Source organism: Hetaerina americana, unplaced genomic scaffold (genome assembly GCF_022747635.1).
Source record: "Hetaerina americana unplaced genomic scaffold, ioHetAmer1.1.p SCAF_6, whole genome shotgun sequence".
Lineage (NCBI taxonomy): Eukaryota > Metazoa > Arthropoda > Insecta > Odonata > Calopterygidae > Hetaerina > Hetaerina americana.
The window spans coordinates 31954235-31981107 of record NW_027287205.1 but is presented as its reverse complement, the minus strand read 5'-3'; the positions used below and the strand labels follow the sequence as shown (position 1 = coordinate 31981107).

The window sequence follows — 26873 nt, the reverse complement described above, 5'->3', positions numbered from 1 at the left end:
AAGAGAGACTTGGATAAGAATGGAAGATCCAAGCATGTGATCTTGCAGCTTTATCCCGCGACGGCAACAAAGTCACGCTATCAAAGTTGGGTTTGCACAACTTCCGAAGGTTCCACTGTGGTGGAATACTATAATATTTGCGTAAATACGACTGTGATTTTTGTTTCTCGGTTAATTATATCCACGACGTGAATATAAGAAACTTTATCGACGTTTTTGTGCACAAAACCGTTGCTATTAGACACGAATGTGTATCTTAAGCACTAATGACTTTTAAATAAGACGAAAAAAGTTGTTTAGACACTAATTCATAATTTTATACGTATTACACAGTAAATTTTGTGATTTGGCCGCTTCATTTATGGTATTTAGTGTTTTGTGAGGGAGTATTACTTTGTAAGAACGATGTCGTTAGATAAGTGTTGTGAGCATCCCTTGTGCTGAAAAAGTAGACTGCTGACGGGTTTCTTCAAAAAGCAAACGAAAAATTTTGTTCAGGAAATGGCTTCAAAGAAAGCCTTTGCGTTGAAATTGACAATTTTTCGATTGATGACCATTATATTTTTACATGCGTTCTATCACGTTGTAAATTTAGAGCGATTGACCAAAAACCAGTATACCTTCATGCTTCTGAACTACCGTAAACTTAATAAACAATTGGACAGCCAAATAGCCTTAAGGATTTACAATACTGAATTCTTCAGTTCCCCATTGTTTACCCTTTATGTTCTCAAATGGCTTTTTCTCTTCCTTCGTCTTCTCTACGTAGCAAACATTCAGCATTGGTCATTGTTTCAAGTCATACTCGTTAGTGGCATTTTCTTCATTTATGGCAACAGAGTAGCCCTAAACGGGTATGGCATGGATAATTAAGAAATGAATTAAAGTCCATTCTTGCCTTTCGCACGATACCACAACGATAATTTTAACTAGGAAAGGAATAATGCGGAAAAGTAGGATATCAAATATCAATACCGCGAATGTAATAATGGCCGCTAAGCTCTTCCAACAAGATACAGGTATTAAAATTTTCGAGGGAATAATGAGATCGTAAAACGTCGAAACTGATCCGCGAAAAATGTACCATATTATGCGAGCTTTCACTTCTTAAACTCTAAATCAATTATCTTCTGCTCTATAGAAAGAAATAATGAGCTCTACGGCCTCTCGGTTAAATAAGAATGGGGAAAAAACTCCAATGGCCGTAATAATTAGTCGCAACTCTCTCGTCAGACCAATTGTTGTGTTGGTTTAACGGGGACCAAGTCAGGGACCAACCACAACCTCTCGACCAGAATACCCTCAGTGGTGGTTTACGGGAAATTAATCCGCGTCAGACACCAACACAGAGCCACACGCACACTATCCTGATTGGTCTGACGAGAGAGTTGCGACTAATTATAACGGCCATTGGAGTTTTTTCCCCATTCTTATTTATCTTCTGCTTTATTTAACTATGAAACTATGGATGTTTGTGGAGAGGAATCTTCAGGAATATAAATAGATATTTAGATAGAGGTCTTTATTTGGGCGAAATTGAGACCAAATGGTCCCTTCTTCCATTTAACCCAATATAAGGAAATAACTGAAATATTTTTCAATTGTAAATACAGGGAATTCATGTATTTTTTGATTAGGGTATCAAGGAAGGTGTTAGGATTTGCATTACGGAGTCAAAAACGAACGTTGAAAAGAAATCCTTTCCACATCGCGAGCTTTAACAAAGAACATGTTTTCACGGTTTAAGAGGCCTGAAACAACAAAATAGTAGCGTTGGCCATCCATTTGGTCCCTGATTACGACCATCATAATTCAACAAATTGGATTAATTATTCACAAAACTAAGAGAAATGACTGCTCTATAATCGCGAGTATCATTTTCCTGAGGTAACTCAATTCGACCATTTACCCCATCTTGTATCCTCTAAAGAAGGATAACTTTCAGAATTTTTAATGGAAAAGTCTGTACTGGAAATATATATATGGCAAAGAATATATATATTTCCAGTACATATAGATGTATAGATAGAAGGAACAGAAGAGAGGTTGAGAAGGCACACTCGAGCAGATCACAACTGTGAAAGATCCGTGGTTCAAGTCTGGGTCAAGGAAATATTTTTACACTTATGATCTACTCGAATCAGCCTTCTCCAACTCTCCTGTGTCCGTCCTTCGTATATACTACATACACCCATTGCCTTCATAAATATCAGTTTTTCCTTAACAGTCTGTTGATGATTTAGTAGTATTAAAAATATTTATTTTTGAGGCACAGAGAATATTTAACAGCAAACCATTTGTTCTAGGCTGTCCATACGCGAAATTCTTTTTAACACATACAATTTTATATATTTAGTGCTTCCTAACTGTTAAATTTTGCGAACGTTTTATTATGAGAATAAATTTACCCTAAATAACTTGTCATGGTCTCGAGTATAGCGAATTACAAATCTTATGTTTATATGGAAAATTTTAACGGTAATGGTTAAATTGTAGTGCAGCATTCGGTAACGCCTTAGGTTCACTTATTTTTCAAAAACATTTTTTAATTACTTAATCCTAAAATGTATTTTGTTTTTAACTCATGGAATTAAAACTCTTCACACTGTGCACTTAAGATATCTACTATGAAATTCTTTCAAGTTTAGCGGCTTAAAATAGAGTCACTAAGCATTTTAACTTGATCTTTTCCAAGCAATTTTCTTTTTGGATTGGAATATTTCATTACACACCTGTCCCCTCAGCTGTTGTCACATGGATCCCTTCTTTGCTACCTATCCTCAAGGCGTAGTTTTCTTGAGAGTCATCCACGTGATCGCATTTGTCAAGATTCCTTCAGTCTGGACTGAAAGCGAAACAAACCCCGCATGCCTGAGATATGTTCCATCACTGAAAACAAATGGCGAAGGACTACAAAGAAACATCGAGGTTCCGCGTGACGCAGCAAACAATTGAAGGTCAGACGAGATGAAGGACGGAGATAATCTGAATGCGTACTTCGTTTTTCGGATGCCGCAAGTTTACCAACTAAACCAATGTAAACAAAACTCAAAATTTTCGATGAATCTCCTGTGATTTTTCTCGTTTTCAACAAAAATATACGAGAGCTCAAAAATTTCGAATGCGTGAAATTGAGACTCACAATATTCTCCGCGGGATTTAATATGTTTGAAAGGCGGGTTAATGATTCAATTTCACAGTCCTCAAATAAGCAAAAAATACTAGGGCATAAGCTCTTATGGACTGAAATAGTCTAGCCCCACCATGGCGAATCCAGCGCACGCCAAGAGTTTTTTAACATTTATTTTTCAAGGTACTTTTTGATTCTTGGGTAAACTGTTCTTTTTTAAAATTCTCGGGTTGTTATGCAGGAATGTTTGGTTTATGGAAGTCGCCACAACTATGCCAATTGTTGGGATTACACAGCCATAGATTGATCACTAACTTGTTTGATCTTTCTAACCCTAATTTCGTCTGATACGCTGATCACAACAAATACCATATCTAATGCATCATTTTTATCGATAACCGTGAGCCTTCAATGAAAATATTGTACCATCGAACGAAACCCATGCTTGCTGGGGATAAATATGTACAATACGCTGTAAATGTTATTAATTAGTTGTAACGTGATAGTATTAAATGTTTCAGGCAATATGATTACAGTTTCGCGAAAGTGTGGGTTTTGGGCTGTCCTTAAGAAATATTAAAATAGAATTTACTCTGCATGACTGCTTTCTTCAGTTCCTCCTGACTTCTGACCATTTTCCAGCCATCCAAAAAGTCCGAAATAGGTGTACCTAAGTCTCTTCTACCATTAGCAAAATTTAAAATCCCAATACCGCCCAGCATCTACAGGCATCTTCTTTATTTTCCACAAATTTACCCTGGCAAATACAACTCTTCTTCCTAAAGCGCAAGTCGCCCTTCTTCCTTTGTCTTCATCTCTTTTCAACTAATTATTTATATCAATCGATGGGTATATACTATATAATTACGAAAGCGCATGTGAAGGTTGATAACGGAATAATCACAAGACTCTTTTATTTTCTATTCGAATCACAGAGCGTGCTTCATGCCCCCAATTATCTCCTTTATGTCAAGTTAAAAACAGTAATTTTCTTAAAAGGCGAATTTTGAAAAGTTGCCATGATGTTAGCGTTATGCTGTGAGAAAGTGAATATTATTTTGTGAGTGAGAGCGATGTGACGTGGTATTGCGAATATACATAGTTATAAAAAAGTCGCTTTCGACTACTGTTGACGTAGTTCATCAAAAACTAAATGATCAATTGGTCAGCTATTGTGGAACCAATGCAGTTTCAACTTGAGCCGTCAGTGGAAGGTTCAAGTTGAAATTGATATAATTTTTAAATTAATAACCATTATTATTATACGCATTCTATCATGAAGATGTTTTTCATATCTGTAAAAATTCGCTGGCGGCACAAGGTAGTAAGAAAAACAAACCACGGCGAGAGTTGCATGTATACAGGTATATGCATGTTGTGCGTAAGACTTCTTCTGTTCCGTTTGATTTTTCAATCCGCTCATCATTTTTAGCCTTCTTTAATCATCAAATCTCTTTCATTTCCGATCATCTAAGTTTAATCTACCTAGAATATAATAACATTCACTACACCGCAACAAAATTCAATCTAAAATGGATTTTCTTAAAGAGAAAACCACAGTTACTATCGAACACTTCCCAGGAATACCACTTTCTTATTTTTTTTTGCAATTTTAGATCCGTGCTTCTGGAAAAAATGTATTACTTTTTTTATCCTACAAAAAATGAAATGTATCACTGCTAATTACAGGCCATGTGGCGAGTCGCCGAAGCCACTTTTAATAACTTTTTTTTGTGCCCGGTCAGTCACTAAAGTCCTCATTCTCCTTTTCCGTGGTGCTCTTTCATTTATGACCTACTTCATTAAGAAGCCATTTTATTTTTTTAGAAAGAAATTCCACAGTACTAGCATTACCTAACCTCTGTTCCACACCACTGGACCTCACTTTTTATCTAGCGGACCTATCTCTTGGTATTTATTCACTTCCTCAAGATTAAGGGAATGGGTTCCGGGACAATGCTTAAAGGGAAATACGAGTGCATAAAATATTTTGCTGGACTGTCATTTAAAAAGGAAGTTAACCACCCGGTATACGATAAAAATCGGGAATTCATGGAAATTTCAAATTATAACTATATAGTCTACCGTTAAAGGAAGTTCTTGGACGGAACTAAAATGAATATCGCTACATTTCTTAGCTTTGTCTAACAAGATGCACAATGACTTCTCAAACTACATTAAACTGTTCCTCAATGCCGCGCACATTCGAACTCCTTTCATTCCGTCGTCCAACATGCCTATCCTATTCCCTCCCCTTCTTCCTAGGGGAAGGAATAGGAAAGTATGTTCCTGTTTCGAGGTTAAGGTATACCATTAAAACACACCTCAATGATCCAAGAGTCGCGTTGTAATGTCTAGCAACTAGTGAGAAAATACATTTTGTTATCCAAGGCCTAACTTCGATTCTTCCTAGATCCACATTTAATTTTCATTGCCTTCTTAGATTTCACCCGCAAATCTTAACAAATCAATACTTATCTATTTTCACGTTTCTATGAATATGCAGTAACATTCAGCACCAGACATTTTCTATCCTAGCAAACAATGAACATTTTTCTGCCCACATCGACGTTTCGGTTGTTGCTTTTGTCAAAAAGAAATTTTACCAACACGGAATACGGCGTTTTTTTAGCAAAATTTTTATCTCGCTCCAACCTCTCTAGATCTGGTAAAAGGTTACATTCTTAATGGTCCGTTAAGTGGCGGCTCACACCGATAAACAATGAAAATGGGCAGAGGAAAAACAACGGTAGCTGTTAAGAATTGCGGATTTCTGCTACAAGCCATATTTCACTCTTTTTCCACAGCTCGGCTGGGGAATTTAGGCGGATTGTGAAATCCGAGGGACAACTTGGGGTTTTCTTCTTCCCTAGCAAAATATTAGCAAAGCTTATAAAAACTCATTTAACTTCTTTAATAAGTACTTAAAAACTTAATTAACCTATTCGCTGGCTCCCATGGCATGATGATCTACATGACGCTATCATTCCAGTCACGGAACTAACTCATTCGATTGCTATATCAAGAGTAATGTACACTTTTCAGAGTTCTTACCTTTTTACGTGAATAATACGTAAAAAAATACAAATGTCGGATAAAAATGCGATCGTAAGGATTGAATTCACCGAGTTATTTTCGATTACACTATTTTTTTTAAAGAAGAGAAATAATTTTCCTAATTCCCTCGAACTGCTAGGGACAGAATAATATAACAAAAAAATTGCACTATGAGTTCTTATTGGCAAAGTTATAGACACTTCAAGTACGTTCAACGTATTTTCCCAAATGTTTTATCTTGGATTTTTTAAATATTTCTTGGAAATCTGTAAAAAAAACCAGCAACCCAGTTTTAGTATTTATCTCCCTTTTTTAGAGTTCCATCGCCTCTTTTCACACATTTAGTCTATCGCTTCTTCACCGTCATCGCAGTAAGAGTAGTACAAGTAGGTACAATGGTGGATCAGTGTTGTGCTCGGCGTAGTCCCACACAAGTGTTTTCAAATGAGTAGCAGTTTCGGATAAGGACTTCAGAAATACGTTATCAGCGACAAAACATTTATTTTTGCCAGTTAAACAAAAAAATATCATTAAATGTTTACATCCATCTTTCAAACTCGATAGAAAACTGAAAATATCCCAAAATTCAAGAACCCCGAGCAACAATCAATAGAGAAACGTGTATATGCACGTTCCTATGATCGTGCTGGATAAGGGATTGTCAATAAACGTAAAGTCACTAAAAAACGTAAGCTTTTTGCGTGGTTAGTGCCATTTCTTTGCTTTCCCTTACGGGCAGTGAAGAGCGATACATGGGAGGATATCATACAAGCTGTCATTAACTCATTGTTTTAGCCATTTTTACGAAAATTAATCATCCTTAATCACCTAAAGAATACATAGTGAACATTCTCACAAATGAAACTGTCGCATCAGAATTATTAAAGCATTTATCAACCCGTCAAAAGATTTCGAAACATTCATTTCATTTTCCTGATATGCTTCCTACAACAACTGAATAGACATTCAAGTTGTCTTTTGTAGTAGTGCCCTTAGGTAGTAGAATTGATTAATAAAAAATCAGAGTGAAAAAATAGACTATCGTCAAACCTAAATGAACTCTTTCTTTGAAAAGGGAAGCCTGTTTGATATTCTAATGATAGCGCCAAAAATTGCGTAAGATATCTCCCATATAAGGAGATATTTTGCAGATCCTTACATAAGTGGAAAAGGAAGGAGGAGAATAAAAAAAAAGCCGACAATAGTCTCTAAGGACCGTCCCTTGAAAGACTATAGTCGATCGGGATTGGTTCGCGGGTCGCGGTTTAGGCACCACACGATAGAGATAATGTGGACACACTAACCAAATAAGAGTATCTTTTAGTCTGGTTCCCCATTTTTAACCGGCTGACAACTTCTCAAAATGCCTATCTAATTGGATATGTAGTCAATGTATGAGACGACGCGGCCAGGAAGCATTTTACGGGCCCATAACCGCCTGCAATGATCAAAACACGATTGTGAATCGCGTTGGGCGTCACGAAAGGAAGATTTAGCCTGCACTATGACGCCTCAACGCCAACACATGAGTGTATTACGGAACTCTTCAAGACTTTGTGAAATTCAAACGTGAAACGGAGATAACAAGGCCTCTGAACACATTTGTATGATTGCCCGACTATCGCAAATCAGAAATATCTTGAGTAAGTGCGAAGTATGCTATCCATAAGCATTTTTGATGGCATCGTAATTTTCTATTATGATCCGGCGACGCATCTAACGTCCCCGTATTTTTTTGCGACTTGAGAAGTGATCCTAGACGATACCATTCAGCTTAAAGCACTCCTTTCACGCAACCTCGTACAATTACCACAAAGTCAAAGAGAAAATTACAGAGGCAATAAAAATCAGAGAACTGTTATGCATGAAAAAACTTTAAATCTTAACTGACATAAGAGATAAAGTGAATTGTAAGAGCGAAAATGAGCGATAAGTTTGATGTTTCCGGAGACGTTTACCATCCGACTCGACTCAGGGCTTTTAGGAACTTTGGCATGCCATTACTAAAAGACACTTCAAGTCAATACAAGGTACGTTTATAATGTAGGCATGCTAGAAAAATCATTCCCTAGTCTCACAATGAATCTCCCATTCCCACAAATCGCTCGTTGAATCGCGAAAAAAATAGAATTCACAGTTTAAATAGCAAAGGAATATTGACCATCGTGTGAAGATTTAATCACAACTTTTTGCAATTGAAACCGCCTGTACCATTCCAATGCTATTTCAATGCCATGAGACTATGTATCTTCGTCTTCAATCTAATAATATTATTGGCCTCTCCATTACTCTTATAATATTTGCGCATTTACGAGTATAACCTATTTTGGTGAAATAAAAGTACCCGTTTCATTTGCATTTACCTCTTCTGATACGGTGAAACCATGAGTGAAACTTTTTAAACCTTTCAGTCTTCCACCAATTTATGGTAGATTTTTTTTAAGGATTAGAATTCTACTATATTTCACTTTCCTAACAAATGCCAAGGAAATAAATCACTTAAGTGTCTCCAACTCCCGTTTCTGTCTTCCCAATTCACCTTTCACTGTTTCTAAGTTTCCATTTTCCGTATTCTTTTTTCACCCATCTTTGTAGTAGACTTTCAATCCAAGGATGATATATAGCAGCACCCAAAGGTAGCCTATACCCTGCTAAATCCTTCTTTTGCGCCGAAGTCTTCCATCGCCGGCTTCTAGTAGTTCATCCCTGGTCTTCATCCGTATTTCTTCCCTTCGGAGGCTCCTTCCATTGCTGTGAAACCAGCACCCTGTAATGCGTACACTTATTTTCCTTCTATTTTGCAGTTTCCTGCTAAGGTTTTTTCCATACACTATTCGTCCGTATCGTCCACTCTTCGGACTCAAATAATAACTCGCTGTGCCCATTCATTATCATCATTAGTTTGTGATTACTCATTTTTTTGTTTTTAATTTTCTTTTTTCGTATTCTGAAGTTGTACACGACTCACAATAATAGAATATTGGGTGATATGCTGATGTGACTTCGGAAACCGTGATGTGATCTGCCCTGTAAATTTCATTACACTTGAATAGGGAGTGGATAACTTACGAGGCATTCAACAAGGAAGGGGCGTTTTCTTATATTGAAATATTAGCGGGTCAAAACAATGTGGTACACTTGCAGCACCATCTATAGTTCGTTTCCGAATCCACTGGAAGTATTGCTTTGATTCAGTAGTCATTTGCCTGTGGGTGTATATGATGATAACAATGTCCGCGAAAATCGATGCGAAGTGCGTGCTGTCTCGATTTTCGTGATCATCAGCTGCCAGAATTCATCTGGAGTTGTGCCTAGTTTATGGATCACAGTAATTAGTAAAGGAAAGGTTAGACAATGGTGTAGAGACTTCAAAAATGGCCGCACCAATGTGAATGATGAAATGGCTGCCCCAGTATTCAGACCGATGAAATCCTCGTTAAACAAGTGTATTTGAAGTTAGCAACTATTTATTTTCCTTCCCATCAGACCTAGTCCTCTTCATGATCCATCGAACACCACCAATCTCGTTATTGTACTGACTGAGTACGTTTACGAGCTGTCAATTTCTACCGGGGAGACTTGCAAAAATGCGCTATTCATGAAAAAATCTGATTACCTCCGGGAAGCATATCCTACGAAAAACATGCTCCGGGAAATAAATAAGTAAATAATATTTCATTAGCAGATCTTGACGCAGAGAACCAATCTGGTTTGAGAGCAATTTATCTCAGGTGAATAATTTCATGTTACTACGTTTTTTTATTCCATGACAGATTTTACCAATTTCTAATTCTTAACATCTTGACATTCATTCATTCACTCATTCTTGACGTAGGTGAATACGTGAAGTTGACAGCTATGCTTGGATAATTAGAAGCGATTACGCAAGAGGTTTCTCAAAGAAATAGTAAATACATACAAGCACTGGCATTCGCCACGAGGTTCAGGACTATTTCCCAATTTCCACATTCAAAGTGTTATCAAAATAGTTCCTTTACTTACAAATGGATTCCAGAGATTGAGATTAATTGAAATATGTGGAATATAGCGTAACATCCATTGGATCTAATTTCAAAAAGGATTCCTCCAGCCAATTGCATGTTACCTGCCTCTGATTTGGACACCGGTAGGTTCCATGCGAGACGAGTTAAATGATTAACGATATCAAGGAGCCAACTTTCATACGTGCATCAACTATTTTATCAGATTAACTGGACTTGAATTTGAAGGGGCCAGGGAGAGGGTATGTTTTCTCTGACTACTACGAAATCACAGCAAAGGATGACTTAGGCTGAACTTAGATTTAGGACGGAAAGTTCACTGAAAAATGTGTTAAACAAATTCCATAAGGGCGTACATATCATGAGCGGAACACGTATAATATGGCAAGTGTGGTGAAGATCTGTAGATTTACCATTTTGCTGACACCTTCGCAGACCGGAGAAAATGGTATAAAAGGTGGTAGAATCACTCAAAGGAGAGAGTTCCCTGTCCCTTTGACCGCTCAGGGTTATGACTCAAATGTGTCTCGTCGTATACCTTTTAAATAAGTTGAAACATTACTTAGTTAATTTCTTTTCAAACACCTTTCCTTACTCACTACTTTCTTTACTTTACTACTTTCCTTTTCTTTACTTAGTTCAACGAACCTAAACGTAACTGATGAAATACAACGAATGTATATTTTCTCATTGTCCGCTGCCTTAAAAAATGATCTGGGAAAAAGGGAAGGACTATGAAAATGGTTTCGAAACTATGAAAAACTCCGAACAACTGTATTTATGGAGTGTGACATTTCATTTACCCCCATGCGCGCCATGAAAGTACGTGTAGCTAGGCATTGGGCAATAAATAATTAGGCAATGGTAGAGAACTGACAGTACACAGCGATCTCGCTACCTTTACCTCCGTCTACAGACGGGATATTATCAGGAACTCCACGAGTAAATACTAAAATAGTACGATTTGTTGAGAGAAAATTTAATTATCCAAGGCAATCTACCAATAATAGGTATCACTGAATTAGACATATCATATATTGTATCCTTCCACTCAATTTTATTCGGTACGACTAGTTTCGACGCATCGGCGTCATCCCCAGGTACTACTAGTAGTAACGAATAAAATTTGAGTGGAAAGATACATTGATATTTTTACTTTAATGATAACGGATTTCCACAAAGTTAAGCCTGAAAACATGAAAAATAAAAGGTATGTTGTGGACGGTACCTGAACAATTATTATCTTCTACTTATTGGGTGAGCTTCCTCCATTTGGCCCAACATTATTTCCTTCTTCATTCCTTTGTACCCTCAACCAGCGTTCATGCCACCTACAGAGCTTACTCCCTTCCTTCCTCTTCCCCGCTTAACCAACATTCCCCATTCATTCACGCCCTTCAACATCCTACAACCTCTCACTTTTCCTCCACCCACTTATTCTGCCTTCTTGAGATTTCAAAAGCAAACTTCCTTTTGAGTGGTAGATTGTGAAAAGGAAAATGCAATCTACCCAAATATTTTCTCAAATATGTGCAATGGTATCTTTCTATCTACATGGTGCCCTGCAAGCCACCGCTAGAATTTGTGGCAGAGGGTGATTTTACACCGAATATGCAACATCAAAAATTAAGTATTTATTAATTGTTAATAACAATAAACAGAATAATTCAAATAATGTAGATCATGATAAATAAAGGTATATGCACTACGGTAGCTAAGTGGGATATACTTCTGTGCGCATACATCGTATGAGAGGAGCTGCTAGAAACGTGAAGGACAATTAGACAAGATTATTAAAAACTACCAGGCTGCTAAGAATGATAAAAGAAAAATAATTTTCCACCTAGCGTGGTAGCTTCCATTTAATGTAATCCCTTATCGCCCGTGGGAAAAATGGCATCTCAAATCTATTTGTTCTACTCCTAATCTCTCTAATTTTATCGACATGATCTCTCCTATCGTAGTACGATGGGATTAGTGAAGAACAGAAGTCTTTGAAACTGGCGCTGGTGGAGAATTCTGAAGATTAAATCAATCGACAAAGTGCGAAGAAGAAAATAAAGATAGAAGAAAGGAAGATAAAATACCATATTAAGAATTCTACGCCAAAGAAAAGTTAGATGAATTGGACGCACCTTGAGGCATAAATGGATTAGTTAGAAATATATAGAAGGGAAAATTGAAGGGTAGACCCCGTAATGGAAGACCGCGAGATAAGTAAATAGGACCAATTAAGAATGACGTTGTTTGCTATTTTTATAACTTATTTCGTTATCTCAGCAAAGGCACTCCTTGCCACAGTCGTAAATTAATTCCACGAAAACCTACCATTAGACTTTCTCATCGCGGATTTTTTTAAGGTTAGAAGACTTAACTATCACACGCAAAAAGTATAACTGACGGTGGGGTGATGATGATAGCATAGGCGTGCACAATCTTGTGCTGTTATTTGTCAGCGGTTGTGTGACAAGAGTGTAGCACTCGCTCTCCCCTCGTATGATACACAATCATAATAAAATCAGATGTAACCACTCCTACTTTCTTAATTCAAAAAGCAATATTCAAAACGTCACCCAAGCACACCCATTGTTGCATAATGTATTTAGGTATGTGCAGGTGTATGTAATGAGCAAATATATACTTATATCTATCGGTAAGTGAATATTAACTCAGAAAGGCTGTCATAACACCATGCAAAACCATTAATTGAATTGGAGTTTATCCTCTATCATCTCAAAGTAATTTCAGCCCGAACATAGCAATTTCGTTATCACCTCGTATAGCTTGTAGACAGCCTGACACGTCGCACAAAAAATTCCTCAGACTGGGTAGATCACTAAAAGCACATTCAAGTAAAGGATGGGGAGTCATAATTTAAATTCACACTTAGAGCTATTCGAACACAAGCCAATTGTTCACCCACTACATAAAGTACATATTGAAAATGGAAATCCGAAAATTACACCGTAATCACTAAACATCATAAAATATGAAAATACAAACTATCAAAATATTTTCATCGTCCGTGTTAATATTGAAAACATTCCCCCGCTGATTGTCGTACGACGTCCAGATTGAATGTTGAAAACCATTTGGTAAAACATCGAAAAAAACAATTGTATAAGAAAAGTTTCTTGAGTTCATTCTAAAACATGCTTGGCGATAGAGAATAAAGAATGTGGAGACATAAAATGCTACGTGAAAGCTTACAACATTCTCAGAAACTTCATGTCGTCAGTCATTTAAGAAAAGAGTATTTTAAGTCTTTTGTTAAAAAAGACCCAATATTTGCAAATTTCAACTAATTTATTCTATTTAATCTCACGGTTGAGGTTAGCACCAATGAAATAAATTATTTTAAGCAAACATTTAAATACATGCTAGCAATATAATTCTCTTAAGATCCTGACGAATGTGCTAGAGGCAGTTAATATGCAATAATAAGTATACTTAAAGCAATACTAGCGGAAAATTCTCTAAAATTTTATTCAAAATTTATTTTTTTATGCCAGAGAGAGTCTCTTTGCTGTAGGTAACAGACGTGAATTGCAGCCGTATGATAAAGGGTATGCCATTGCTCTTCCAGCAAATAGAGGGAACAGGGAAAGAATTTGAATATTTTAAAAATATCAAACTCCCTTGGAATAAAATTGGTAATGTACAAAACAGAGATTCTACTAGTTATTCTCCAGTTAACTGGACATCTATCGCAATACCCATTACGGACATATGAATATTGTTATGTATAAGATACGGTGGAACGTTAATGAGTAAGATTAGGCAGTTTAATAAGCGACGCGGAAGAAAAAAAACCCCTTGCCATTGAGTAACTGTTAAGATCCATTTTATAAAGCGTTTAAAAGCCGCACGTGCACCTTCCATGAATGTTCAGCATGGATTACTGTGCGAGCTACACGTAATCATTACCCGCGAAACAAGTTGGCGATAACGTGCACACCCAAAAGTGGTCATCATTTTTTTGCGCATATATTTTTCGGGCTGGTGCATTCATATTGAATCCATTCTACTGTAGTGTATTAACAAAAACCCACTGCACACATAAAAGTAAAATGTATTTCAATCTCTGATATGAATTTCTAGCCAATGAGTAGAATAACTTCTTCGGTAAAGAAAACATCAAATCCCATTTTTATAGTCGACTTCCAACTCAGGAGGGGGGGGTTGACCACTAAAGGGTTATCCTGCGTCATTTTTCGGAGGTTAACGACGAGAAACGCCCTGGACATCCATCAATAACACTGTGTGACGAAAATTTGCAAAAAGTGAGAGATATACTCAATCTGATTGAAGGCTGTACGTCAGAATGCTTGCAGAGGAGTACTATATTCCAAAAAAAACCACAGTGAATCGCATTATTACTGAAGATTAAGCCATGAGAAAGGGGTACGACAAGATGGTCCTCTAGGTGCAGTCGGAAAAACCATTTGCTCGGATGACAATCTCGAATGAACTCTTGGATATCGCCTCAGCCGCCCTACATAGTCGTATAGCCCCGAGGATACCGACGCACTTCTTTTTGCTCTCAAGAATAAAAAGGAGCTAGTAATTCAACCATTTTGGAATGATGGTTAGCACCAAAGAGGCTGCGATAAGGTGCCTAAACGAGGTTCCCGTCGACGTACTGCGACTGGCAAAGGCGCTGGCATCGGTGTTTCGATGCACCAAGGTGCTAATTTGAAGAATTTTAGCAATTTGTTCTTTGCTCTCCGATAAATATTTTCCCCCGGATTTATTCTAACTTTTTTTGGGGCAGACCCTGAATTAATTATGGGCAAAAGTATTCTTCCCATAGAAACTAGAATGACAACAAAAATTGACCTTGTCCTTCAAGCCGAAATTGTCTTGAGTTAGCACGCATTGAGCCATGAAACAATTTCACGGTGGTGCAGATCTTTCCACTGGACTTGCCGCTGAATTTTCTATTTATGCTTTGAATGAAGGGAATCACATACGGAAGGAGAGGTCGAAGGACTCATCCGAGAAAAAACCTGTAACCAGCCAAAAGACGCTTTCGAGGAGGAATGCGGACGAAAAACGCAACCCGTTCCTCTGTCGTGGGGAATTTCAACGATTCGTCCCGCAAATATGACGGTAATGGAAAGGTCCAGCGAACTTGAAATCCACGTGAGGTCATTGACTGTGCAATTATTAAGAACATCTTGGAAAATAAAGAGTGATCACATTACGCCCTGGAGAAAGATAGGAAGCGGATTAAAATCAGAACCTATAGCTTTACCGAAACACACAAAAAAGTTTCAACAACAAAAATCAAAAATATATCCCGCATCCGAGAATGCCTGAAGAGCAAAAAGTGTTTATTATTTGCGAATTAAAAAAATTAATAAGCGCGGGATGTGCAAAGTCACGCGCGCATGCTCAAGTAAAGTGACAAAACAGTGAAGATAGACCAACAGATGGTTGTTGGAGAGGTTGTGCAGACATATACGAGGTCTGTTCAAAAGTATCACCACTTTTGTGTTTTTTCAAAAATTATTTATTTATTCATGAATATCTATTTTGTCCCCTTCAAAGTAATCCCCGTTAGATGTTAAACACTTGTGCCGACGTTTTTTCCAATCCTCGAAGCACTTCAAAAAATAATTCTTTGTGATCTTCTTCAGCTCCTCCTTCGATGCAATCTTTATCTCGTCAACCGTAGCGTAGCGTCATCCTTTCATGGGCCTCTTCAATTTCGGGAACAAGAAAAAGTCACTGGGGGCCAGGTCTGGGGAATACGGTGGCTGCGGCATCATTGGTGTGTTGTTTTTGGCCAAAAATTCGCGCACAAGCAACGATGTGTGAGCAGGGGCTTTGTCATGGTACAAATGCCAATTTTTGTTCTTCCACAAATCCGGGCGTTCGTGGCGGATTGCTTCGCGCAAATTGCGCATAATCTGCAGGTAATATTCCTTATTTACCATTCTACCCAGTGGAAAGAACTTATGATGCACCACACCCCTGCAATTGAAGAAAACTGTAAGCAAAACTTTCACATTTGACCGAACTTGGCGCACTTTTTTCGGTCTTGGCTCGTGCTACAGCTTCCATTGGGATGATTGAGCTTTAGTTTCCATTCAAAATGGCCGAAAGTTTCGGCATAAAGGAGAGGCATAAGTACCATACATAACGCCACAAAAAAATCAAAAATTAAATATACGTAACCCACGGGAATTCAAAATTCGCGATACTTTTTGGACAGACCTCGCATATCCTGATACTAATAATAATATGATTTATATTCTATTTTTATTACTTATTACACACTATTTTATTGCATGTTACGCACCAAGAGAGTACAGATTTGATAGACAGCAGTACAGAGCTCATAAATGTTTTGCATATATAGGGTAAAAATACACGAATTAACGTAGGCCAGATCCGATTTGGGCACACTTTTCTGTACATTTTTTAGATTAAAAAAATTGAAATTATGAAAAAAATTCTTTTTCCACTAACAGATTACACGACATACTTCGCTAAGAATTAGGCTTCATTTCATTCGCGTCAATGAGGAGCGACGATTTAACTGTTGCATTCTTTCCCTTGCTATTACATCATTTACAAGCGTAAGATATGATTTATGCCGAGAGCTGGGAAGAGGCTTCGTACATCGCAAGCAGCGGCTGCGACATTGATATCCTCTGATTATTTCTTTAAAAGTTACCGTTGAAAGTGCATTATGTTTTCGTTCAACTGCTACCGCGAAATTTGAAGGTCTTGAATTATTTCTTTATGAGTTAAATTTAAAAGAATAGAGGAAAAACTAAATATGTTGTACATAAAACTGAACTGCAATATTGATCAAATGAGACATATTAATGTTTGTAACAATAGCTGTATTTCAGACTTACGTTGTACAATTATTTTATTGAGAAATGTTCATATTTTTACGTACGCAATACCATCACTGTACACACGCAAATAAAACGGCCTATAATACGAATTAAATTCAAATACAGCTGAACGGATACATTGGTCCGGAAAAGCCGAGCAAAGCGTGAGTGTACACATATATACCTTTAATTTTTGGCGTTCCTTTCTTGTTTTTCCTGTTTGGCGACGCGTCCTCGGAGAGGAAGCAGGGATTGTCGAAGGCGAACCTGTCACCGAGAGGCCCTGCTGTTGCAGCATTTTCGCCTTTTTCTCCGGTCTCCAACGATAGGTGTTTCCCTGCAATAAATTTAAAAAAACACATTATAAAAATAGATCGGTTACAATACATAGCACAACATCACATATAACTCAAATTTTAACTTAAAAATTGAATGAAATAAAAATGAATAGCTCAACGAAGCCCCAACTAGGCCCTGTGAGCCTCATTTGGCCCGCAAAAGGCAGTCGGGTAAACATATTGTAGAAGATTTCATCTTGAACTTATATAAATATTATTAATAGTAGTCGCGACAGATTAGGCTGATAATAGACCCTAGCACAACACACTACTGTACTCCTAACCCCTAACTAACATGACGCGAAACATCTTTAAGCACTCAATGCAACATACAATAACATATAAAAATAACTCATTCTTTAGCTCAGCATACTTCTACCCAACTTAATAATATCCGAAATGCCCATTCTTTTTCTCCCTCTATCTCGCTTTCCCAGTATTTTCCCTTCATCTATTACCGTCTTCAGCATCCTATTCTCCTTCATATCTCCTGTATCCACCTATCCTACCTTCTTTGAATTTCTCTTAACAGCCTTCTCTATTCTTTTATCATGCCCGGAACGTTATCGTTTGTTTTCCTTTCCGTCCATTTTAACTATCTCCTCTACACAAATTTCCTCTCATAATGAAGACAGCTGTCGTGGAGGGAGCAATGACAATTGCTCCTTGTAGGGTCACCCATGCCAGATAGGTCGAAGGTTAGGATCCAGACGAAAGATAGTCCACGCAGCGTCTGTTCCTCAGTGAGGCGGCTGCAATGGCGTCTGGCCCCAGTGGGGCGGCCAGTAAGTGATGGTGTTACGTTAAAAACACTATTGAGAAAGGCAACGGGAAACCACCGCAATTATTTCCCAAGATTTAAATGATGGACAATACAGAGATTTTCGGCCCAATCGACCGTGTGTCGTGCCCGGCAGCGGGGGAGGCAATGCTTCCGTGGTCGTCATCCCACGAAACCCTTGCGAAGGAAAACCGACAGCAACAGGACAGAAGACGCGAAAGAAGAAGACCAATTTAGTAAGAATAAGAACTCGGAATGTTAGTACAATGTTGAGGAAATGATAATTAGAGAATGTTAAGCGAGAGATGGAAAGGGGAAATTTTGATATTTTAGGTTTATGCGGAGTGAGAGGGAAGGATAGCGGGGATTACTGGAGTGACAGCTATAGAATAATATGCAGCGGCGGGGACGAGAGCCAACGAGGGGTTGCCATAGTATTAAATAAAGAGGTAGGAAGAAGCGTAGTAAGCATAGAACAAGCAACGGATAGAATATTACTAGTAGTCCATCGAAAGCCTACCTTAACTGGTAGACTACCGATAATACTGATTCTGATATGTTTTATTAGATTTACTGAAGCAATTTCTATTACATTACACGAAATTGACATCCTCCTTTATAAACAGCATTTTTCCCAAGCTTGCTCCTCAGGAAATTTCTCTAACATAACACATCTCTCTCATTGGCGTCTGCCTTCATGAACAGCTGGCGAAGAGTACAGCAATCCAAACAGTGGACCTCAGGCGTGGGAAATCCCCCTCATTTCATTAATATCCCATAGTTTGCGCAAGAGAACATGAAATTAAATCCTCCAGGATGATTTCTTATCGACCCACCGCTCGTAAATCCAGCCTCATCTCATGAGAATGAAATTACGACAGTCGGAAACATTTAAGGAAAACGAGAGGGAGATCCGCAGATTAAGACGAACGGCCTTCTCACGGGATCGAGAGCGATGTTTTCGTTAAGGCAGAAAAATAAAAGAAAATGGCTCGCATTTCAAACCGGACGCGTCCTCCAAAACCGTTCTAATTTGTGAGAAAGTAGAAGGGTAATTTCCACAAGGTGGGCCGCCAAGAGGGGGAAGAGTAGGGAGGGGGGGGAGGAAAGAGATGCGCCCCCGTGGCAACGTACCTATTTGGCAAGCTGGGTGGGGCTTTGGGATTCGCGCTTCGCGGAGGGGAGAGCGTCCCGCTGTTTTCCTTTATATATTTCGCACGGGTTACACCCTCGGGAGAGACACCCACGCCCGCCGCGACCTTCGCTGACTCATTCGACTTCCTAACACACTCCTCACTCTCTTTTCGAATCGTGTGCGTTTTGTCGAGCCGCCGGATGTTGGGTAAACGCGCAAGCCTTCATCCTCTTTGAAATACATTCGTACCGGATTCCCAATCAGTATTCAAAAAGAACGGTTTTGGATGTCTTCTAAATCATCGCAACGCCTTCATCGCTTTCGATTCCAAAAATATTTCTATTCATTTAGTCCGCAGCGGCGTTGAAGCTAAAAATATATAATTTGTTCCCGAGTTACCCTGCTGAAAGTTATTTTTTGTTGATACAACACATGCTTTGGAGGACCACAACTGAAGGAAACACAGGGAGGAAGAATTAAAAATGGAGGCGTAGGATAAATGATCGTAGGATGAGCATGAATATCGGGAGGTAGGGTGAAAGTAGTAATGGAAAATAATCGATGCAGAGGTTGCCAGGGAACAGTATACGGATTGGAGAGCTGCTACAAACCGATTCTCGGATTGATATCCCGTGTATTGAAGATGTCTTTCTCTGTTGCCTTTGTTAAAGTACTCAAGAACAGTTACGCAATTTAGATGTGAAGATGTCTACCGGAATATCGACGGAGCGTTAATTCTTTGGTACAAGCAGGGAAATGGAACGCGGTGACAACACGTGGAAAAAAAAGGCATTTCCCTATTATGGTTCTCACAGTGTCAATCACATTTGTTGTAGAAAATGCATTTATTATTCCACTGATCACTGTCAAGAATTCTAATTCTTCTATGGTTTATTTTGCTAGGATGACTTCCATTAAAATAATTGCATACTAAAAGACTAAATCGTAGAAGTAGGAGGATAAGGGACGAATGGAGGCTTTGAGATATGGGTGTGGAGAAGAATGGAAAAAAATGAAATGGACGGAAAGTAAAATAAAAAATAAGTTCTGGGTATGGTAGGGGAAGAGAGACGCCTGCTGGTAGACATTCGAAGTAGGCAGGACGGGTAGATGCAGGAGAAACTTAAAAAAGGCAACTAGGTGCGGAAAGCGTTAATATAGGGATGAATTATGGGAAAGTGAGGTAGGGGAGGGACAAAATAGGCATTTTGAATGGAATTAACGTACGGAGAAAGTACGAGAGCTACATAACATACAGTAGGTGATTAAATGATGTTATGTATCATGTTAATTGGAGTTCAGTAGTGTGTGTGCCATGGTCCATCAAAAACCTACCCGGTTCTAACCCCAATCCAGTAGACTGCTGCTAAAGATTACGATTACATACTGAAGAGGGAGAGGAAGTATGCGGTATTGCATTTTTGTCTTTTTTAGATAATGCAAGCCACCACTAAGGTGTGTGGCGGGGGGTGAATGCACACCAGTCTAATTTTGATCAAAATACTTCTCCCCCTAACGCGGTCGGACAACGTTATTCTGATCCCTCATCGTTCGTGGGAAAAAGGACATCGAAAATCTATCTGTTCCAAACTTAATCTTTCTAATTTTATTTATATGATCTGGCCTTCCGTACCAATATTGAAACAGGGTTCGGGTGTCAGGTTGTGTTTTGTTACAAGAGACAGGGAATCGTATCGTTATCGTATAAGGTTCCTGGCAGTATCATCAAAACAATGCATTTTTCCTTTTGTCGACTTTCATGCCATAGGCACGCATGCCATCTCGTTCAGGATCGACCAAGACTATAATTTAACTGCACCTCGCCAGCCAGATGCAATAGCTTTTTATATTGGCAGCATTAGAAACTTGAATTCACAAGTGTGCAACAAGGAGCGGGGATGACTCATGTAAGCCGCGTCGCCTTTTTCGCCGAATGGACGCAATACCTCAGTACTTAAGTGCTAGTGTCGAGTCACCGAACGGAGAACCAAATAAGCGCATTTACATTGGAAAGCACCTAATTTCAGCATTGAGTAACAAAGAACATGTGAACCATTGCGGAAAATGAAACATATTTCTCAGCCTAAATTAAGGTAAGGGCAACCCAAAAGATATGAAAGGTTCCACAGATCTCCGATTTTGTGTCAAAAATGCTGTACTTAGAATTCAAAAGTAAACATTTCCATAAGTACGGACTCTATTTTTCATAAATATTATATAACTAAACTAGGCATTTTTTTCAAAACTTATCGCAGGTTTAAAACCGTTTTGTATTGATTGATCAGCTTATAGGACGCAAGATAACACGGTTTTACAATGAGTGTCTTATTTGAGCAAATTTCGTGGAAAAGTGATAATTCTAGGAAAAATACGACATCAATCAACCCGAAGGTTGGTTGAATAGGAAAGGGTAGAGCTCATACAATACCAAGCCCAAAGGCGGTTGGGCTTGGTATTGTGTGAGCTCTATCTCTCAATACATAAACTCCAATAGAAACCAGAAAAGCTCCATTTTAAAAGAATAAGCACAAGGTGTTTCTGCAATGTTGACAATTATTTTAGGCACGCAGTTCTACATAACCTACTATACACTTCATAAGTGAGCTCTTACAGTCGCGACCTGCGCTCAAGAACAATTTAAGGGACGACCTTATCTCTCTTCATCAAAAATTTGGTAGATTTTTTGTTTGAACGTATGTCATCTAAGTTTCTATCGGGAAGTTGATGGATCGAAGAAAGGAAAGAGGAAAAGGAGAATGATTGTGATACAGAGAGAGAAATGGAATTACGGCCACATATACGATGAAAACTAAAGTATGCTAGACTGAAAATTACGTGAAAAACTACAGGAATATTGTAATCAAGTGCAGTAATATTACTGCCTTGGATCGGAATTAAGATTTCATATTGAGGATGCGCTATTTCAGCACACAAAACACTTTATCTGGAGACTTTAGAAAGTCTAAATAGAGTGAGTAAATAAAGAGTATGATAATTTATCTCCATGACTGCAACACCAAACGTCTATGTTTATACAATTCCTATGCTCTCTTTCGGAGATAAGCACTCCCAATAAATACACATTCTAAGCGTTTAAGACACGCCCTGAGTATTTACTAAGCATACCTACCTCGAAAAAGAAAACTTTAGTGGCTCTTAAATGAAGCAAACCCTAGGGCATTGAGGTAAATTTTGTTGCACAATAAGGTTTTGCCATAACGTGAAATCCACTTTAATTTATTCTTTGCAGTACTCACTGAGCAAAATATCGTGATTTCATGGTCTTCTTACCTAAATATGCCCTTGTTGTTCGCAATCACAATCGACTGAGTGACGAAGGCAGTTTCATTGTAACTTGTTTTCACAACGTTGTAAGTATTTCTTTCTCGCAGAATTTCAAGCTGCCAAGTCAAAATTCGGCGCCCATCGTTAAAGTTAAGGTCCACATCAGTGTTCACTTTCTGATGGTATAGACCTGCACTTGTATACACACACACACACTCAAATATATACATACTATATAAAACCATAAGCACAGTGATCAATCCGAAGGTCAGTTTGGTAGGTGATGGTAGAGTTCACTCGGTTATACGCCAGACGGCGTGTGAACTTCACACTTCAGGGCAGGGGGGCCAGGGCCTTTCCCTGTACATATCTATGTGCGTCTGTATATGTATTTATATACACATATATATGCCTACAAAGATGGTGTATACAGGGTGCGGTGCCTGTGGGTGTATACACACACGTACGCACACACACAAATATTTACAAATTTTAAATTATTATTATTTAAATTTAAATTTTACTATCATTTCAATTATTAAAATTTAAATTGTATTATTAGTAATACGATTTTATACGACGTACATAGACGATTTTAAAATATCTCTACAGGTTTAAAAGAATTTTTGGAATGTATTTAAGTGTGATGAATTGAATATTGAGTTGCGGAAGAATATAATCGTACTGAGTCAAGTCGGTGAAAACAAACAGTTGCCAGAATTTCAAATATCAAAAAAATCAATTAGACAACTCATATCCTGTAGAAGAATGGAGCAATATTCGTTTCTTAAGCATGGTAGCGGCAACTACTAGTGCATATTAAAGGTTAAATTTAACCAGTTAATCGTTAGCTATTTACCGGATGGTGAACGTGACACGAATTCCTCGACAAATTATCACCCTAACGATCCTTACTAGTATTTCTACGGTCGGGATAGCGATGTCTTTTCACCGTGCCGCGCCGTTATGTTTGAAAGCGACTCTATTCGAACGGTTGTTCGGCGTGCAAGCTATGATTTCCATGGTCAGGTAATATTATTTGGGTCATCGCCTCCGAAAAATGCCGACGTGAACACCAGCGTTTCCTATTTAGGGTGTTGGGGTGGCGATGTAGGAACCACAGTCGCCACGGGAGAGTTTCTACCAATACGGCACCATTTAAGGCGAGACCTCCGAATGGCTACGAGACGACGACGGAGAAAAAATTAACGACTTCTACGCGCCCGAGCGGGAAAGGCGAAACGGAGGAGGTGTTTATGAACCACTCAGCGCGAATTACGGTGGTTTGATAACCAGGACGAAGGAGGTTATTTCCTAAAAAAAAAATAAAACTCAAAACCGCCACCATTGTACTTTCAGCTTTGTCGCAGGCTTTAGAGTTACGAATAAAGGTATGGCAATCTAAATTATGCGGGAGTAATGAGGAAAAAATTCGTCATTTTTTCTTTAAAGATTTATTTCACGGGGTTAATGACATATGTTGGTTGATTTCTGGGAAGAATAAACCGCTCGTTGGAAGTAAAGGAGAGGCATATGGCAAAACTCCAAATTTCGATATCAATTCCGTAAAATATGAAGATCGATTGTAATTGGTAAGGAGACTGAAGGTGGGGCAATACTTTCTTCAATGGCTGACTGTGAATGCCGATTGTCATTGTCCGTAAAAATTACAAAGTTGTTCCTTTCCATTGACACTTTTTACAAATTTACTCCTGGAACTATTTAAATATATGACGAGGATTAATACTGATGTTAAATCACAGTTTGGATAGCTTTCCGTAAAACGATCATCAACGGCCTATTTCTTATTTTCATTGAAATTGGAAGTCTGAAGTTTAAAGAAGGTTTGAATGGATATAGACTGAACAGCGATACCTTTCTTTGCCTCACACGTCAAAACACAACTTGACAACCAGCACTACGATAAGTCCCTCTTTAATTCCGCATACTTCCTTCCTCCCTTAATTTCGTCCAACATGGCCATCACTCCTCCGTCTTCCTCGCTTGCCGAAACGTTCTCCCCTCCGTCATAGTCTTCAACATTCCATTCCCAGAACGGCATACGTTGAAACCGAATTCTCGTATTGAAATTGTTTTCCCAGCACAATTTACGACAATGTATAGTATGGAGATAAGTTTTGGGAAACTCCCGAATACTCGCATATCGTTGTGGCCTTTCAAAAATTTCTTAGTAACAAACAATTTAAACTTAGAAGTTTAAGGATTAACTTTGTGGAAGTGATGTACATTCATAGAAATGACAGACATGCTACTTTACCACACTATTCATTTTAATAATGCTTCCTTGAATATTATATTTCATACACTGCCTTCTTCAGATCTCCATTCTCCTCCCTCCATGAAGATTGTATTCTTTCCTACTGATTAAACAACCATTTTATCTCTTCTATCAGAGCTATCAAAGTTATTCGGTCGTCTTTCAATATTATCCCATTCGAATTTCCTCACCAATTTCCTCGTTGGTCGTCTACTCAATCGAGCGTGGGTACTTTTTCTCCATCCTTCTCCACACCCGTATCTAACACGTAAAATATTAAGCACAGATGAAAACGGAAAATTCTTTGCCCCTAATCACGATTGAATAAATCCTTAAGAGTGAAACCTTAATGACATTTTGAATAGGGGGAACGCTTCTCAGGAATACGGAGAAAGAATTCTCGAAGATATCCGGATGTAAGAAATGAGAACGCATACCGTCCGCCAATGGGTTGAGTTTCTCATAGGTCTCGCGCCTACAACGTCTTATTTTTCACGACAGAATCTTCTAATGAGGTAACTTTGCAGAGTTTGTTCAACTCCAGGGATCAATCGACGAAAAAAAAAGAAATTTTAGAAAGTTCACCGATAGGAAAGTGAAAAAAAACAACACCAGAAGCTGGAGCTTCACGCGAAGCATCTCCTCATAATAACCTTCTTTGGAAAAAATATATTCTAGATAAAATACTTGAAAGGAAATCGCATCAAAGGAAGCCCATCGCGATTTCCAGCTAGCGACCATTGCACAAGCCTTAACAAATAAGTGAGAGTTCGTTCGCAAATATCTAACCGGCCGTGAAAACGCAACTGATGGGATACTTTTGCTAAACATTTAGTTCACGTTCAAATAGAAATAATTAGTGATGTAACACACCAGAGTATGACAACATATTAGACACAATAAGGTTTAAGTCTCATTTTGAAGTAGTCATTCTTAAATGATAAATGCTATTGTAAACAGTTCAGGAGTTATCAGAAAAGTTGATATAATTAGATTGTTTTTATACACGTACATAGAAAGTATATAAATTTGCGTTTACTGGCGAAAATTGATTTAAAACAGAGGTCGTGTAGAAAATGTCGTTCCAGAAACGACACTTTGTTTACTTAGACGCCTATATTTTTTGACATTGTTGCCACGGATATAACTGGGGAAATGTGTAAGCAAGTAAAAATAGGTTTTATTAATGGAGAAGCAGTTCTAATTCCATGAATGAAACAAATAAACCGAATTTTTTGGAGGATTTACATCTTTAATTCCGCATCCCTCGATACTTTGAATATGCATGATTACTGGACAAAGGTGCTAGATTTTCGCAGTAACAACATACATCTGGACAGATGTGATATTTAAACATTAGATTCGAAAAACATTCCAAAATATCTTAATACATTTTAGCATCAATCAAAATATAGGTATACCGTATCCACGTAAAACATTTGTTAGGAAATTCGAGAGAGGGACCTTAAAAGAATGAATTACGATTATTACTGAAAGAACTGCACCGTCACTAAAGATTTTATCTGGAGAGGAACACGAATGCTTCCAATAATACATTATTATTCGAGCGATTAACACATCACCTGAGGGAAGCATTAACGCCTCACTACTCGTACCAATAAATATAATCGCAAGCCCACTCGTATTTTAAAACGTAACAAATAAATGCCAATCTAAAATCCGGTTAAAAATGAGGGAAATTACTTAAGATATGAAAGGAAATATCAAGCAACGATAAAGGTTCTTTCAGGCCGAGGGCCTTAAAGATACCGAATATTAAAACCAGTATGCGAGTATTTGTGGCCGCACGGGCCAAGTTGGCCCGTAATGCTATTTCTTAACAAAAAAAAGGCTTAAGAACGCTATCAGAGAGAAGTTAGGCGTCGAAAAAAAATTGCCCACCCATCCACATATCATGCTGGCATTCTTGTCTGACATTCACCTTCCTAGGATTTTTCCTGTCCGCGATAATCATTTTACGGTTCAAGCTTTTCCGAGGTATTGATGTGAAAAA

The 26873-nt window shown here is 38.2% G+C and overlaps 1 protein-coding gene across 1 annotated transcript in view; it reads right to left on the bottom strand.

Annotated features, from left to right (window-relative positions):
* LOC139694940 (uncharacterized) overlaps window positions 1-26873 on the bottom strand; it is a 138616-nt gene that overhangs the window by 16918 nt on the left and 94825 nt on the right. The window contains exon 2 of the mRNA XM_071593458.1: window positions 17227-17379. Within this exon, the coding sequence (XP_071449559.1) occupies window positions 17227-17379 (153 nt within the window). The remainder of the gene's footprint in view (window positions 1-17226; window positions 17380-26873) is intronic.